Source organism: Diplotaxodon limnothrissa, linkage group LG8 (assembly GCF_057381915.1).
Source record: "Diplotaxodon limnothrissa isolate DT_005_m linkage group LG8, D_limnothrissa_male_GT1.1, whole genome shotgun sequence".
NCBI lineage: Eukaryota > Metazoa > Chordata > Actinopteri > Cichliformes > Cichlidae > Diplotaxodon > Diplotaxodon limnothrissa.
The window spans coordinates 5,524,451-5,542,094 of record NC_140603.1 but is presented as its reverse complement, the minus strand read 5'-3'; the positions used below and the strand labels follow the sequence as shown (position 1 = coordinate 5,542,094).

Genomic DNA, 17,644 nt, shown 5'->3' with positions numbered 1-17,644 from the left:
ACGTTACAGGTCTGTGAGAGCCAGAGATTTTCCATGTTTGAGGTGACCAAATACTTATTTTCCACCCTAATTTACGAATAAATTCTTTACAAATCCTACCATGTGAATTCATGGATTTTTTTTTCACATTCTGTCTCTCACAGTTGAAGTGTACCTCTGGTGCAAATTACTGACCTCTGTCATCATTTTAAGTGGGGGAACTTGCACAATCGGTGGCTGACTAAATACTTTTTTGCCCCACTGTATGTAGAAAAAGTAAAATTTAATTGCACTTGCTCATGATCACAGAGGTTCTCTGACATGGTCCTCTCTGTGCAGTGTGTAACAGTTTGCGGTCAGCTCTCCCAAGGCTGCTAACTGGGCCGTCTTCACCCATAATGGGGGCTGTGGGTTAGTGGGGTTAGCTGTTTTTTTGTGTGTTTCAGTTATTTAAAGTTGAAAGAATTCCATTGTAAAAAGACTGATGTTCAAAAAATTACATGAAGTTCGTTAAGTTTTAACAGTGTTAACACATAGCTAAGATAAGAGTTGACCAAAATAATAATATTTGTGATTATTATTATTTGTGGTATAAAAGGCTTGCCTTAATGTGTACGTTGACTTCTTTGGAGGTCTGTGTTTATTTGATGAGTCGCTTTTCTTTTTCATGGGCTAAATGTTCAGAATCAATTTGATGAAACACTAAAAGACTTTTAAACATGTCACTTTTTATTTTATTAAAACAATTCCATGTAACAAAAGGTGGAAATAAATATCAATCAAAAATATTGTCTACACATTAGCTGTTTTAAGCATATTAGCGTATTAGAGCACAAGTCAAGGTAAGCTGAGAAATAGCTTGTGAGCTACATTGCTGAAAAGCTATTGAAAAATGATCTAATCTTTTTCAGTGTACTCTAAATAAGATCAGACAATATTGCACAAACTACATTTTAAAGAAAGTTGTGATTCTTGATGTTTTAGAAGGTGGAAGTATAGAAAGTTTGCCACTTTGCACAAACTACTTTTTAACACAAAACTATAAAAACAGTGACATTTTGTGAGTTATGTGCGCTCCACTGAGATTTGTAAGATTTGTAAGATTTTTATGGCTGCTAACGAGACCACTTGTTTCTCTGCTGCGGAAAAGCACAGTGAAATTTATTGCAAGAAATTGGGCTTTCTGATTGGGTGCTTGCTCAAAAATTCTGCTCATACTACAAAAAGAAGTTCACACTTCATACCAGGCTTCCTACTGATTAATCATTAATGACCTTTCTACAAAACTATATAATTTCTAAACACTAGTTTTCTAAACAAATGTGGGGATTTCACATCTTTCACATCACACAGCAAACCTACAGTATAGTCTCATTAAGTATTGTGTCAATACTGTGGTCTTATTTTAAGGTCTGTTGGTAGTATTGCATCTCATTTTGACATGTTTTCTTTTTTGTTCTGGGCTGGTTTACAGTCAAACTGGCTCTTTACATACAAAGTTAAACCTACAGATGTACAGATCAATCTAACCCTAACATTTAACTACAATATTTAACTGCAAAGGTTAGGTGTGAAAATACCTAAAACACCAGTCAAAAAACTCTAAATACTAAAGGCTACCAAAAGTGAACGTAGGATTAGATAATAATTTGCACAACACAGTTATCAGAAGTTAGTTCATAGTTAAATGTTAGTCGTTCAGGCCTGAGGAGCAGGGTTGAGGACGTGAAGGGCTGCAAACTGAAGTGTAATTTATGGTACCAGAAATTTGTCCATCTGTGTACGCAGGTTTTAGATCTCACCCTGGGTCAACACACCTGAATCAGATGGTTAGACATTACCAGGCCTCTGCAGAACTTCAAAACATATTGAGGAGCTCATTTAACCATTTAAACCAGCTGTTTTGGATCAACGACACATCTAAAACCTGCAGGACACTGGCCCTTGAGGCCTGGAGTTGGACACCCCAGGTGAACAGGTTTCCATTTGTCCAGTTAGCAGAGAGGGGTTTTCAGTCACTACAGACGTTCTCACTTGCTGTTCTCCGGAGTCCTATCTTTCTAAAATGTAGTCTTAAATTAGATGAAAATTAAAAATGTAACTTTTTCAAAAAATGACAAGGATGGTGTCAGAATTTTCCTTAAAAATGCTAATGAATATCGAGTATTTCCTGGGTTTCGGCATCAAGTTGGAAACTCTAGCATTGCTACAACCCTTATAGAGTTAGATCTATTTTAAGATGAACAATAATTTCCATAGCTACAACTAAGATCTATGCAAAAACCTGCTCAGACAACCTTTATGTAATAATTCCTGCTAGAGGTATTGTAAAGAAGTGTAGTGCGTATGTCAAGAAATGTCTCTAGCATGCCAAAGTTAAGTCAGAAGAATCCAAACCTAATGCTTAGCTATAAAAGTCTTGGTTTCAGCTTGTCTTTTCTAAAAACAACCCCCACTTACACTTCCCTCATCCCTGTACCTTGATTTAGGGATAACCCATCTGGCTAAATGTCAGATTAGAAGTCTGTTAGACTTGAACGAATCTAAGTGTCTGTGTCTGCATGCAATTAAGTGTCTTTGTGCAGACTGCCACATGTGTGCTGTGTTCTTGAGTATCCAGTAGTAGCACATGAATGCATTTCACTTCTTTAACTTTTGTCCCGTCTCATTAGTTTTGAGTCTTCAGCAGCAGGGTGCTGTAGTTAGCCCATTAGCTAACCGGCTAACTGGGCTAATCAGTCTTCTACTTTATTACCCAGACAGCTGGGTGGCAGCCAAGTAGTGTGTGACAAGCTCTGGAGTTCACCTACTCTTCTACACACATTAATCCTGACCCCTTTCCTTCCCTGACAGATGGGATAGCCTGTCTAGGATTGCTATTTAATTACTAAAGTAATTAAGTAGCATGTGTGTGGTTCCAATAGACAGCACCACTTAATCTAGCACAACTAGGCTTTTATTACATGCTCCAGGCAACACATAGTTGGAATTGGAACTCATCTTCAGGGCTATCTTCAGGTCTATTATGTATTTCTTGCTAAAAAGAACAAGCTGCCAGTCAGGCAGGTGAATGATTGTGGCATTCAGATTGTGGCTACGGTGTCGCTGCCTCCACATGCCCTGGAACAGTTTTCTTGTGTTTGGATATGAATCTGTGATGCAATGAAAGAGAACAAATCTGTATCTGTAGGCAGCGTAGTTTGACTTTGTGGAATTACTTGCGTGCTTGTATAGACAAGGACATGTGATTGTCTGACATGGAGGTGTTTCAGTGTTTATTTACTGGAACGTGTATGGACGAGGAGCATACTTTCCAAATGCATCTTGTAGCTAATGAGCATCAGCAGGAGACGCTGTTTATGTTGCTTTGATCCTCTCATTTTCTCATTCTTTTCTCTTTTTAACACATTCATTTACATTTTATCATTTGCAACTCTTCATGTCTCTTCCGCTGATTTGAATGCAAATAAAAATCCCATCCTGTGCTGACTTTGTACTCTGTTCATTGTAAGAACTGCCAGGATAACAGGATAACAGTGTCTTGGATGAACAGATCAGTGTGTCTATGTTAGGCATCTGTGACATGGAAAGAACAAGCGGATCTGATGTTTTTAGGTTTTCATTTTAGTTGTTTTTCAAATTCTGGATTCTCAACAGCCCAACAAGGATGCAGAAGGATGTGAGGTTTCTACGATGTGAGACTTAAAGTGTAACATTATTAGAACTTTATCCCTTTATTCCAGTGCCTTAAATGCTTTGAGTGGCTGTCAAAAACTCTTTTCCCCACGTTGTTTCTATATTTGCCTGTAGTTGAATGTGGAGATGATTCGCTTCTTTATAATAATAATGCTGATAACTGTTTTAAAGATATTTACATAGGCACTCGAAGCAGAGATAGTAACGTGAGCGTCACATTGTAGCTTAGATACATTTGTGTTTTAGTCAGGTTACCTCTAAGCTTGCAAATGCAATTCAGGTCATATGAAATAGTAATTTTTCCCATGCCTTCTGTGCTTATTTGATATATTGATTAATATCAAAGCAAATAAAATGTCAGTTAATTAGTATGGATGATGGGGTTTGTGTCATGGCTGTTACGTTTTGTTTGATTAGAGCAGTCCGTGGTGTTGTAGCTTCTGTCCTGGTTTGTGTCCTAAAAGAAGAGTTTGGGATCTTATGCCTAATTTGCAGAGAGGACAAACTGAACTCTCTTCTTAAGCTAGAAAGAAATATTACAGCTTTTCCATCTGTGTAGTAGAGTCGGGCTTCATGTAGCTGTAGCTGCAAGTTCAATAATCATTTGATAGTTAACTTAGTGGAGGGGGTCAGTAGCTCATGGTCAATTGATTTTTGTTTTTTACACCTCAGCAGCTGGATTGGAAAAAGCCTCAAGGCTGTGCTGCTGGCACGATTTTGAAAGTGGAGTGAGCAAACAGCTGGTGGAAGATGAGTCATTCAAACTGTACTTTGTGTCTTTGCTTGATAACAGTAAATACACAACAAATGACCCAGGTAAGTTACCTTCGAGGCTGTAACCCAAGTACAAATGAAATAAACCAAATATAGAGCATACAATTAAAAAATAAATACGATTTGCAAAAACGGGTGCACACAGCAGACTCCTTAGACAACTCCACATCATCAAAGAGCTGATTATGAGGTTATGAGCCAGCACAAGTTGTGCAAGCAATACACAAAAGTTTTCCAGGCTGGTGAACCTTTGGTGACCGGTCTCATATTTCCTCTAGTATTTGGAATGACTGCCTCGCCACTCAGTGAAGACAAAAGAAAGAGAAAGGAATGTCTCCTTAGTCGATCTATCATAATGTTTTTTGTTATTAAGAGGTGTTTCAATCCTGGTATGTGGCTCTTCCTTTGCCTCTTCAGTGGTATATCTGTTCTCCATTTGTGGATTAACGTTTTAGCTGGATTAAATTGTCGGTGTGATCCCAGCTTCTTGCTACTTTGAAACAGTTGTTGGATTGGCTGTCAGAGCAACATATCCGGAAGGTCAACCTTACTAGGAAGCAGATTTATCCTATGTAAACAAGATTACATTACTTAAATAATGTTGCTTTGTAAAATCCTTCTAGTCGTGGCTGCGCCATTGATATGGGAGGCCGGTTGCAATCGTTGCTTTCATAAGAGAGAAAATAATCTGTGATTGCCATGATGTGTTTGTGTAACCAGACTGATAATTTAGAGAGGTGTAATGTATTAGCATTCTGTATTAGTGGCTAAATTATGGTACTTCATGGAAATGAAATATCATATACCTTATATAGGGTTGTTAACTGAACCCAAACCATAGCACAAGGAGCAAGAATGTCCACTGACCTATTTTAACTGAAATTAAGCCACTGCTCCTGCATCCTTTTAGCATGTCCAAGGAACAATTTCCCCCTACAATCCAGAGATTACTACAGTGGCTTGCAAAAGTATTCGGCCCCTTGAACTTTTCCACATTTTGTCACATTACAGCCACAAACATGAATCAATTTTATTGGAATTCCAGGTGAAAGACCAACACAAAGTGGTGTACACGTGAGAAGTGGAACGAAAATCATACATGATTCCAAACATTTTTTACAAATAAATAACTGCAAAGTGGGGTGTGCGTAATTATTCAGCCCCCTGAGTCAGTACTTTGTAGAACCACCTTTTGCTGCAGTTACAGCTGCCAGTCTTTTAGGGTATGTCTCTACCAGCTTTGCACATCTAGAGACTGAAATCCTTGCCCATTCTTCTTTGCAAAACAGCTCCATAACTGCCCTTCCTTTATGGAAGAGTGGCAAGAAGAAAGCCATTGTTAACAGAAAACCATAAGAAGTCCCGTTTGCAGTTTGCCACAAGCCATGTGGGGGACACACACCTAACCACATACAGCAGTTATGTATGTCTGAGAGCACACTTGTCCATCGCCTGTGTATTGGATCAATTCCTTTAAGGTTACATTTAAAGCGTATTGTGCTGGATATATTTGTATAGCTATCAGGTTCATTTTCACAAAAATTATAGCCTCTTTCAAAGCATAGGTACTGATTATGGGTTTTTTCTATTCCACCCAAGCAGATAGGTACACACGGTACTCGTAATGCTAGTGTTTACTTATGTGCTTCTCACAAGTGAACAAGAAATTCACTGTGTTTGGTTCAAAACAAGATGACGTTTTGTCATTCAGAGGTAATTCAAACCTTAAAACCTGATCTCAGAGTATGGTGATTCACTAGAGAATACAAAAGTACTACCAAAGTACACCCAGGAAGTAATCATTCCTCCAAGACCAATATTTTTGTTATTTTTAAAACAGTCTAACAGAGCTTCGGGTCTTATAATTGTGGAAGAATGCATGAAAAATGAAGGAGGGGCAGCAAAGTGACTTGGGTAAACATGATTTGAATGGTATGTAAAGTGTTTAGTTGCTAGGGTGCAAGGTTGACATGTTATGTAATATGAAATGTACAGCTGTGCGCATGTCTCCTGTGTACATTCACACTGGTTCATGTGCACGCTGCACAACAGATCTGTTTCATTTCCATACTGGCTTATTGGCAGAGAATATTGAGTGTGTCTGACCTAGTTGCCAGCAGCACCATGGGAGATTACTTTCTTCATTTTTAACAATGGAGCAAATTTATTGGATAATGCAGCCCGGAGCTGTTTTGATATTAAGGGTTTTTCTCAAGACCCAGTTCAAGCGCTTATTCTTATAGCAAGCGATACAGCGCTGGAGCAATTGATAAAGAATTGATGAAGCCAAAGTGTGTCACTTTGCAAGTTTGGTGTATGTGCATGCCCTCGGGTGTGTGCCGTGTGCTGTTTACGGTCCTGTCTTTAATGAGTAGTTTTAGTAAGCTCTGCAACTCACTTGAACATGCAGTTCTCATTTTCATTCACAGCTCATGTGCTACATTGCGTCCCTGCACAACTGGGGGTAAAACAAAAGGTGTTCTGTTGCAGGTGTTAGTCTGCTAGGAAACCCCATTTGGCTGCCACTCAGTTATGTATTTAAAGACTCATGGTGCTCTTGCTGTAGGGCTTGTTTGTCTGTGCAGGCAGATGTATATTCCTCTGCTCAGCCAGCTGCATTAATATGCATTACATGCTGGGCTGTGGAGCTATGCCTTTGCAGGATTATACCTTATTACACCTGACAAGCTGCTGTTCTCTGAGGCATATTAAATGGACACACAGCTGAATGAGGATATTACTGTAAAATCTGAGGTGAAACTAGTAATAACTTTGGAAAGAGTTTTGAACAATATGGCAGAAAGATTCAACTTTTCCACTTGCTGATAGGATCATTTTACTACAGCGATCCTCTGGTGTGTAACTGGTAAGTGTATTTATCCCAGCAATAGTAGGGGAACAGTCTAGAAGAGAAACTGCGCCGCCAGGAATTCAATTCAAGTAAAAATATGCAAGTTCCTCATCTATGAAAAGTACAAGTGTTTAAAGATGAGTTTATTTGAATGACTGTACTTTTGGGTGGTTTAAGTTGCAGTACTGCATTATATTTTGTCACTGTTGTGTCAAAAAAATAAAGCTTTTTTCAGCTTTTTTGCCTTTATGCATACATACATTATGGAGCCAGAGTAAAGCAGGGTTAGTCTCTGCTCTCCCTTGGTGGTTTGGTTTGAGGGACTGTATTTACTCTCTCAGTAATCAGTGCACTTAGATGGATGTGCTCCTCAGATAAGTGTTTCCCTTGATGAGGTCTTTACCACAACCCATGGTGGGGGTGGTTGTCCCAGCCCACAACTCCTAAATCAAGTGTCCTTCTCTGCTGTTGTAAATGAGAAGTCTGTTAGGGTGTAATTGGGTTTGCATATTCTGTGGGATAAGTCCATGGACTGTTTTCCAGATATAGAGGGAAAACTATAATGACATTCCAAAGAGACTAGCTTGCAATTAAACACTGGGATTAATGCTATGTTTTTGTCAAAAGGCATTTAAAAGACTTTTCTGTCTTTCTGATATCATACTGAAAATACAGACACTACAAATTACATAATTGGCTATCTGACATATTACATTGCAGAGTTGCACCTTAGTACTTGCTGCTGCTTGCTTAAAATGTAAAAATGAAGAAAAACTAATTACTTAGGTAGCAGTACTTGCTATTTTCTTGTACAGTGTACAAAATGGCAACAAACAGCATAAAACATGATGTTATTTCCAAGTGAGAAGAATTAAGCCAATGCGAACATCCTTCAAATCTTTATTCTATCTGAAGGCCACCATTTGGCAATACAAATGTACTCTTTCCTATTGAGTTTATGGGATTTGTCATGCTTGTGGGTCATATTGACTACAAAATTGTCTGTTTTAGAAGTCTTGGTCATACTGTGTTTCATTGGCTCAATGAATAATTATTTTTCGATCACAAGTCATTACGCAGTGAGCTTGCAGTTTTGCAGTCAGACGCGCTGCTTCCTCAAGTCTAGTTTTATGGAGCAGAGATGGTGAAAATGCTAATATCAAGGCTTCAAAATGGGATTTAAGAAATCAGTGGATGACTTCATGGTATCTGCTTCCATCTTTTATATTGCTAATGTGTGTAGCTCATAGACAGTGTAGTGTATAATGACACACTCTTGGGACCTGGAGGAAAACTGCAGCATTTTAGTAATTTTTTTAAATGAAGGTTCTGGTTGTTGCCATCAACGAGTTATCTCTTGCCAGCATAGAGACAGAGATAAACAGTAGGCCTTTATACACAAGTGTGTATTTTGGCTTTATGCATTTATTTTTTATGCAAGTAGATGATGATCAAAGCCATTTTAAACAGAGTTTTGCAGCTGTACAAACTAAACCAACACGGATCTCTGTCAGCTCCAGTCTTGTTGAAGGAGACAAAAATAAGCAGGCCAGCTTTTTTTCTGCTCTTTCTTTTTAATTTATATTTTCCAGCCGGTTTCTCCCAACATAAAGAGGGTTCACAGCCGTACTCGTCTGATCTTGCAGCAAGACTTTCCACAATTCATTTACATGTTTTCTTTCACCTCACACATACATATACACTAAAAAGAAACTTCCCCCTCATATTACCTGAAACTCATTTCTCCTCCTGCTCATCTCATCTCTTCTGATTGTTCCTCTTCCTTCATCTGCATTCTCTCCACATCAGAGTCGAGATCCGTTTTTTTCTGCCCGGGATGCTTGAGCAACAGTAGTCAAAGGAGCTTGCAAAGAAAAGCGTCTGGACTTCTTTAAGTTACTTGAAGACGTTTCACCTCTCATCCGAGAAGCTTCTTCAGTTCTAAGGTCAAATGGTGGAGAGTCCCAGATATAAACCTAGTGGGAGTGACCCCCCACAGAGGGACAAAAGGACCCCCTGATGATCCTCTAATCGCCTGAGCCAAGGTGTGAAACTGGGTGTGGGTCCCAATCAGCCAGAGTTTCGGGTGTGTTCATTGTGAAACCTGGCCCCACCTTATCATGCGAATTCCTGAGGTCAGATGGCCCAGGATGTGAGTGGGCGTTAAGGCGTCTGGGAAGGGATCTCAAAACTGGATTATAGATGGCAGAGAGTTGGTGTCGTAAACCCCCGCCTCTGTTCAAAGATGGTCGCTCACAGTGGACATAGATGGCTTCTTTCACTCCTCTTTCAAACCATCTGTCCTCTCTGTCCAAAATGTGAACATTGGCATCCTCGAAAGAGTGACCTTTATCCTTAAGATGCAGATGGACTGCTGAGTCTTGTCCTGTGGAAGTGGCTCTTCTATGTTGTGCCATGCGCTTGTGAAGTGGCTGTTTGGTCTCTCCAATGTAGAGGTCTGAGCATTCCTCGCTGCACTGTACAGCATACACCACATTGCTAAGTTTGTGTTTTGGCGTTTTGTCTTTCGGGTGAACCAGTTTCTGTCTGAGCGTGTTGCTGGGTCTGAAATACACTGGGATGTCATGCTTGGAGAAAACTCTCCTGAGTTTCTCTGATACACCGGCTACATAGGGGATGACAATGTTGTTGCGTCTGTCCTTCTTATCCTCCCTCGCTGGTGTCTGATCTTCTTTTCTGTGCCTCTTTGCTGACTTTAAGAACGCCCATTTAGGATAGCCGCACGTTTTGAGTGCTTCCTTTACATGTGTGTGTTCCTTCTTTTTCCCTTCAGGCTTAGAGGGAACATGTTCTGCCCGGTGGTGTAGGGTCCTGATTACTCCAAGTTTGTGTTCCAAAGGGTGATGGGAGTCAAAGAGGAGGTACTGGTCCGTGTGTGTGGGCTTCCGGTAAACTTCGATGTTGAGTTTGCCGTTCTCTTCAAAGTGCACAGCGCAGTCCAGGAAAGGCAAACAGTTGTCCTTTGTGTCTTCCCTGGTGAACTTGATGTTTTTATCCACAGCGTTGATGTGCGCAGTGAAGGATTCCACTTCTTGTGTCTTGATTTTGACCCAGGTGTCGTCCACATATCTGTACCAGTGGCTGGGTACTCTTCCTTTGAAAGAGCCAAGAGCCTTCCTTTCCACTTCCTCCATGTAAAGGTTGGCTACAATAGGTGACACGGGGGAGCCCATGGCACAGCCATGTTTTTGTCTGTAAAAGCCTTCGTTGCACTTGAAATATGTAGTGGTGAGGCAGAGGTCTAACAGTGTGCAGATCTGATCGGGTGTGAAGTTGGTCCTGTCCTCCAAGGAGCTGTCTTCTTGTAGTCGTTTTCTGACAGTCTCCACTGCCTCCGTGGTGGGTATGCAAGTGAAGAGAGAGACTACATCAAAGGACACCATGGTTTCATCTGGATCCAGGGTAAGTTTCTGGACCTTGTCGGTGAAGTCGGTGGAGTTCTTGATGTGGTGTGGGGTGTTCCCCACGAGAGGAGCAAGGATGGTAGCAAGGTGTTTAGCAATGTTATAAGTGGCTGAGTTTATGCTACTGACTATGGGTCTGAGTGGGACAGCTTCCTTGTGGATTTTAGGAAGTCCATAGATGCAGGGTATGGCATCCCCTGGGTAAAGGCGGTGATATGTAAGGCGGTCAATAATTTTGTCCTTTTCAAAGTCTTGAAGGCAAGCTATAACTTTCTTTTTGTAGCTGCTTGTGGGGTCTCGCTTTAGGGCTTCGTAGGTATTGTTGTCACTGAGGAGAGTAGTGATCTTTGTATGGTAATCTGTAGTGTTTAGGACCACGGTGCATCTTCCCTTATCAGCTGGTAAAACAGTGATGTTGTGGTCTTTGCTCAGGGAAGCGACGGCCTTCTTTTCCTGTATTGTGAGGTTGGATGGAGGGACTTTGGCACTGGAGAGCGTGGCTGAGACTTTCATCCTGATTTGCTCTGCTTCTGTCTGTGATAATTTATTAATCCGTATGGCAGATTCTGTGGCTGTGATGAGGTCCACTATGGGCAACTGTTGTGGAGAAATTGCAAAATTGAGTCCTTTGGCTAATACTCTCTTTTCAGGTTCAGTGAGAATCCTGTCTGAAAAGTTCTTAACCCATTTCTCCTGACTGGCATCAGGTGTGTTTTCTTCTCTGGGTTGTGTAGGTTCAGGATGAGGAGTGTGTGTTTTTGAAAGCAAGGTGTGAAATTTCCTGCGTTGTCTTTCTTTTCCTTTAGAGTGTTGGGCCCGCTGAGCCTTGTCCACAAACTTGTAAACCTCTTCTAAGATTGGAGAGGGTAGAAGGATTTCCAGTTCCTGCAGGGTCTGGCTGATCTTGATCTGGAGGGCATCTATGGTGAAATGGACCTGTCTTATCCTTTCACTTAAAAGGTGATTTTGTGCTCTCTGTAGAATCAAGTCTGCTCTATATCCCCTGACAGTGGATCCAAGGCGCAGGCTCTTAGGAACAACCCTGCTTTGTCTACATCTTAGGTTGAAACGGAGATGGTTCCTATAATCCGCTAGTTTCCTTGATTCCCTTTCATACTCCCGCACCAGTTGAAGGGTGTTCCTCCCAAAATGTACGGCAATATGTCTGTGAAGGTTCTCAGTCATCCAGGTCATCGTAGTCAAAGGAGCTGGGCCATCTGACCTCAGGAATTCGCATGATAAGGTGGGGCCAGGTTTCACAATGAACACACCCGAAACTCTGGCTGATTGGGACCCACGCCCAGTTTCCCACCTTGGCTCAGGCGATTAGAGGATCATCAGGGGGTCCTTTTGTCCCTCTGTGGGGGGTCACTCCCACTAGGTTTATATCTGGGACTCTCCACCATTTGACCTTAGAACTGAAGAAGCTTCTCGGATGAGAGGTGAAACGTCTTCAAGCAACTTAAAGAAGTCCAGACGCTTTTCTTTGCAAGCTCCTTTGACTACGATGACCTGGATGACTGAGAACCTTCACAGACATATTGAGCAACAGTAGTTTTGCAAACTGCTAATGCATCTGGTGATGCTATCAAAACACAGCACTGTGGGTTGGGGTTTTTTTTTGGCTCTTTGTTCTGGCAGAGAATGTTCACATCAACATCGTCTCATATCTTAGTGTTTAATCTTTTCATTTGGTCTATACACATCAGCTTTCAGAGGAGAGCAGACCCCGTCATTTCTCCATCTCTGCAAGAAAACACAATATTAGAGATTTACTACATCCCTTGTTACCAACTCTTAGGAATGACGTTGAGTCAAGATGCTGCTAATTGGATGTATGCTAATGTGAAAAGGAGGCCCTTGCTGCTTTTGTGTAAAGAGATAAAGAGCTAGGGCAGAAAAGTCGGGAGGCCACAGTTCATAGAGAGCTAACATGTAGGATTTCATGGTGGGCGTGCTATGTTAGGAATTCCAACTCATGTTGTAACTAGAACTCCTGAAAGGCTCTGTTCTTTCCTGGTGGCTGGGACATCTCAGACCCCGCTTTGGCACTGAGCCCAGCCCCTCTGTCTAATTATCAATGTGCCTTTTTGTGTCTTTGGACTCTTGTTTTTATGTATGTCTTCAGCAACATCAGCTCTACAAAAGGCCTGGAACTGCAGTAAAATGAACACAGCAGCGTTAGGCGTGACTGTATTTATTCTCTATGCACAAGTGTTCAAACACTCTTACTGATTTCCTCACATGAAGTGAGAATTTCTAATTTATCCACTGAATTCACTGAAGTTTCCTAGAAGTTACCCAAATTGACCCGCATAAGTCTGTAAAGGTTAAATTGGATCATTAACGAACTTACGTTTTACACACGAGTCATTACAGGATCGTGTTACTTTAAAAATCTAAATCCAAGTCATTTTCTCTTGATGACTTTTGTGGACTGGAAAATCAATATATCAGAAAGAAAGACAGAAATAATATTTAATCATTGCTCCATAGGTCTATCGTTTAGGAGGCTGAGGGGTAGCAGTGGCCAGACTCCAGCGAACCACGATAAAAGCCATTATCCACAAATGGAGAAACCTTGTAACAGTGGTGAACAGTGGCCTACCAAAAAGTTAAAGAATTTTGAGGTCAAGTCCAAATGCACTTCCTTGGGTTCAGTTTTCAGACCTGGGGATGTTCCTGGCAACTAATTTCTTAGTCGACTACATGAGGAAAAAAATGAGGCTAACCAGCTCGTCTAAAACTAAGAAACACTCAGACATTGAGTTACATTTGTGAACCTTGAATAGGACAATGTCAAAAACTCAGACAAAGGCATTTGAAACCATTAATCACAATTAAAATGTTAACAGTTACACTAAACGACTGGTACCAAATAGTGATAACAACGACTAATTGTGTTGTCGCACACATCCCTAATCTATACCGTGTTCATCAACAATGCGGCCATTTTTTAAAGCGATGAAACCTGTTATCCATCCGTCTGCAGTCTGCTATTTGGCTCAAGCACTAATAAAAATGGTTGCAGCAAGGGTGGATGTCACAGTTTGCAATGATCAACATGTCAGCTGTAATCATAGCTGTAGAAACAGTGGACTGTTGAGTTGATGCTGGCAGTGTTTCAAATCAAATCAAATCACTTTTATTGTCACATCACATGTGCAGGTACATTGGTACAGCACATGTGAGTGAAATTCTTGTGTGCGAGCTTCACAAGCAACAGAGTTGTGCAAAATGCAACAGAGTTGTGCAAAATTTTGTGTTTCTACAAGTGCAACAAGTTTTCCACACTTCTGCACACCTCTACAGACACACACACACAGTCACATGTGATTTTCCACACCTGTGTGGGAAAACACAATGAAAGGAATTGACTCAGATGAATGGTGCTGATTTAGAGGGCCTGGTAATCTGGTTCCTGTGTGGGTCCTTGGTAGACAGTGGAGCCTTTACTTTGCCAGTCTCTGCTGTAGGATGAGAAACAATAGAGCTATGTGAGGAGCATTTTCATTTCTTTTTAGATGCTGAAGATGGATTATATTTGCTATCGGAGTGTAGTTTGGTATTAGTTAAAATGTGGCATTAAGGGTGGAGTGAAGCATTGGGATGATGTAAGATGTGAGTTGGATAGTTAAAGAAAAGAGAAATATGCACGTACAAGATTTAGTTCTGTCACACTGAAAGGTCTGACTTTGATATTTTATCAAACTTTTTAAAGGTTCCTGAATAAAATGTATTTATTTCATAACCGCTAAACCTGTTTGTTGGCAACTACTCTTCAATTTGAGTTCACCTCAGTTGTTGTGAGTCAGGATGATTGCAAGACAAAAGATCATTGCAGTGTAGTCTGTCTTGGAGTGCTGAATGAATGAGTGAGACATGGAATAAGAAGCACTGTCTCTTCCGAGGAGAGTGGGGAACAAAACAACAACAACCTGTAGTCAGTTAGGAAGACTGAACTGGTATATTTGCACCAAGTATATCTTTTATCCGTGCATGCTCGAGTTTTTTAAGCTGTCACTCTCAATTTTAAAGAGCTGTGATAAGATGCCGATGTAAATGAGGGCAAATCATACATTTCTGCAAGGTTGAATCATTTGGCTGCTGTGAGGGTGTCAGACTCGCTGTGAGATGGGGAAGGGTGAGGCAACGGGAGGCGAGGAAAGCTCTCCATCCTGTCAGGGATGTCACGTTGTTTGATAAAGGGAGTGACGACAGAGAGAAGTGAAGAGGAAAGAGAAACATTTTGAAGGCACACACAGGTTTGAGGGATTGGCAGAGCGCTCTGAATAAAAACAAATAGAATCAAATATGTCGGCAATGACCTGTTTTTGACCCTCTTGTCATTTTGTCCATGTCTGTCTTTTTCCAGAGCTGCTGGGCTCTACCAAGAGGCTCAACATCAACTACCAAGACTCAGATGGGTAAGAGGCGTGCATGTGTGTACGTGTTTATGTGCGTCTCAGCGAGAGATGAACACGAAGCTGAGTCAGTGGAATGCAATGGAAGAGTCATTGTTTCTTGATTGATGTGCAGATTGTGTTCAGTCTTCACAGAATGACTCACAGTAGAATCACACGCATGTGCTGACAGAGTGTCCTTCAGTTTTTACCTCACTCTTTGTTTTCCGATAATGTCTGTTAGAGCTTGGAGTAAAATGATTCTTTATATTCACTTAGATTCATTCTGACTTCTTTCAGAGGTTTATAGAAGATGTTACCTTTATTCCTGCAGTTTAAGGCTACAGACACTCTACGGAAAACAGTGACTGGAGACCATCGAGCAACATTATTGCAACCATATCCAGTCGAAGTGGTTGCATCAGGTCTGAGACCGCTCCTATTCAGTTGCTGCCTTCAAAGTGACTTTGGTGCATCATGATGGCGATGAATCAGAAATAAAACTGTGTTAAGATGGATTATCAGCTTATGAATGAATAGGGTTAAGTTGGCACTTATATGCAATATGTTTATTGCATATAAGTACCAACTAAATGTACCATAATTAAATGTGAAAAACCTCAAATCTGTTGCTCACTGTTTCTGTTTGCATCACAGCTGCAGTGCGGTACAGAGCCAGGGGCAGGCTTGCCACTGTCAGCGTATTGACAAACTAAAAATGAAAACAATAAGAAGAGGCTGAGGAAAACTGAATATGTTTATGATAGAAGGATGAACTCTGAAAATGCCGGGGACTGTGTTGCTCTGAGAACTGAGACTGAGGTGGAGCACGAGTTGCTTTATTACTATTCCTCCATATTAACATGAAATCTATGTGTCATTGGTGACATGTATGAGATGCTGACTGACACAAAACATTTATTTATTTATTATTTATTTATTTTCATTTTCATGTTTTTTTGGAGGGGAGGTCTCATGCATATATGTCTGGAGGTAGAATAGAGTAGATAGAATAGAATAATCCTTTAATTGTCCCACAAGGGGAAATTTGGTTGTATCAGCAGCAAAAAAACACGCATACACAAAAAGAACAGGACACAGAACAGAAAACACAATTTTTACATGTTTACATCATGGACAATAGCTACAGAGCAGAGTACAATACAGTTGTTAAATTTAGCGTACAGATAGTGTGCAAACAGAGCAGGATACTGAAAGAAGAGTGACATGTTATAGAGCGACATATAGAGTACATAGGGTGACATGTTATAGAGGGACATATAGAGTACATAGAGTGACATGTTATAGAGGGACATATAGAGTACATAGAGTGACATGTTATAGAGGGACATATAGAGTACATAGAGTGACATGTTATAGAGGGACATATAGAGTACATAGGGTGACATGTTATAGAGGGACATATAGAGTACATAGGGTGACATGTTATAGAGGGACATATAGAGTACATAGAGTGACATGTTATAGAGGGACATATAGAGTACATAGAGTGACATGTTATAGAGGGACATATAGAGTACATAGAGTGACATGTTATAGAGCGACATATAGAGTACATAGAGTGACATGTTATAGAGCGACATATAGAGTACATAGAGTGACATGTTATAGAGCGACATATAGAGTACATAGAGTGACATGTTATAGAGCGACACATAGAGTACATAGGGTGACATGTTATAGAGGGACATATAGAGTACATAGAGTGACATGTTATAGAGCGACATATAGAGTACATAGAGTGACATGTTATAGAGCGACATATAGAGTACATAGAGTGACATGTTATAGAGCGACATATAGAGTACATAGGGTGACATGTTATAGAGGGACATATAGAGTACATAGAGTGACATGTTAGTTTGCATCCTGTGTCATCTACCAAGTTGGACACCTGTCGGTGTTAATTATTGAAGTTAAGTGGCACAACTCACTAAACAGTACTATAGGGATGATTCTATATATTAAACCGTTTGTGTTGTTGCATTTACTGTTGAGTGTCTGAACAGGAAAGAATAGGACAGGGAATATTGCCCATATTAATTTGGCTAATCTTTAACTTAACATTCAGACATTATTCCAGCAAGAGATATTTGTTATGCACTAGCACCTATTGAGGAAGGGAAGGGAAAGAAATGTGAATGTTGCTTTGTGTGTGTGCACTGCTGAGAAAAGACACACAAAGCTGCTTTCATTGTGTGCTGATCTCTGTGTATAAATGAAACTAAAAGCCTAAAACACTGGAAAAGAAAGGAAAACAAGGTGTACTATATCATTGTGTGTGTGTTTTGGGATTTGCCTCCTCTCTTCTTCAGCTTGCTCTGTTTAGCTCAGTTCTGCTCTGTTTCAATGAAAAATCTTATCTTCATTTTAAGTATTATTGCAGAGAAGGAATATGTGGAGTTTGGCTCAAAACACTCTGAGTGAGAATTGAGAGTTGAGTAAAGAGTAAGAGACAGAACCAAAACTTTTGGCAATGTACTTACAGATTTGAG

At 40.5% G+C, this 17,644-nt stretch overlaps 1 protein-coding gene across 2 annotated transcripts in view; it reads left to right on the top strand.

Annotated features, from left to right (window-relative positions):
• The window catches only part of caskin2a (CASK interacting protein 2a), a 50,123-nt gene that overhangs the window by 6,698 nt on the left and 25,781 nt on the right, over window positions 1-17,644 (top strand). For both annotated transcript variants that reach the window (XM_085360347.1, XM_085360346.1), the window contains exon 2: window positions 15,101-15,152. In XM_085360347.1, coding sequence (XP_085216473.1) covers window positions 15,101-15,152 — 52 coding nt within the window. The remainder of the gene's footprint in view (window positions 1-15,100; window positions 15,153-17,644) is intronic.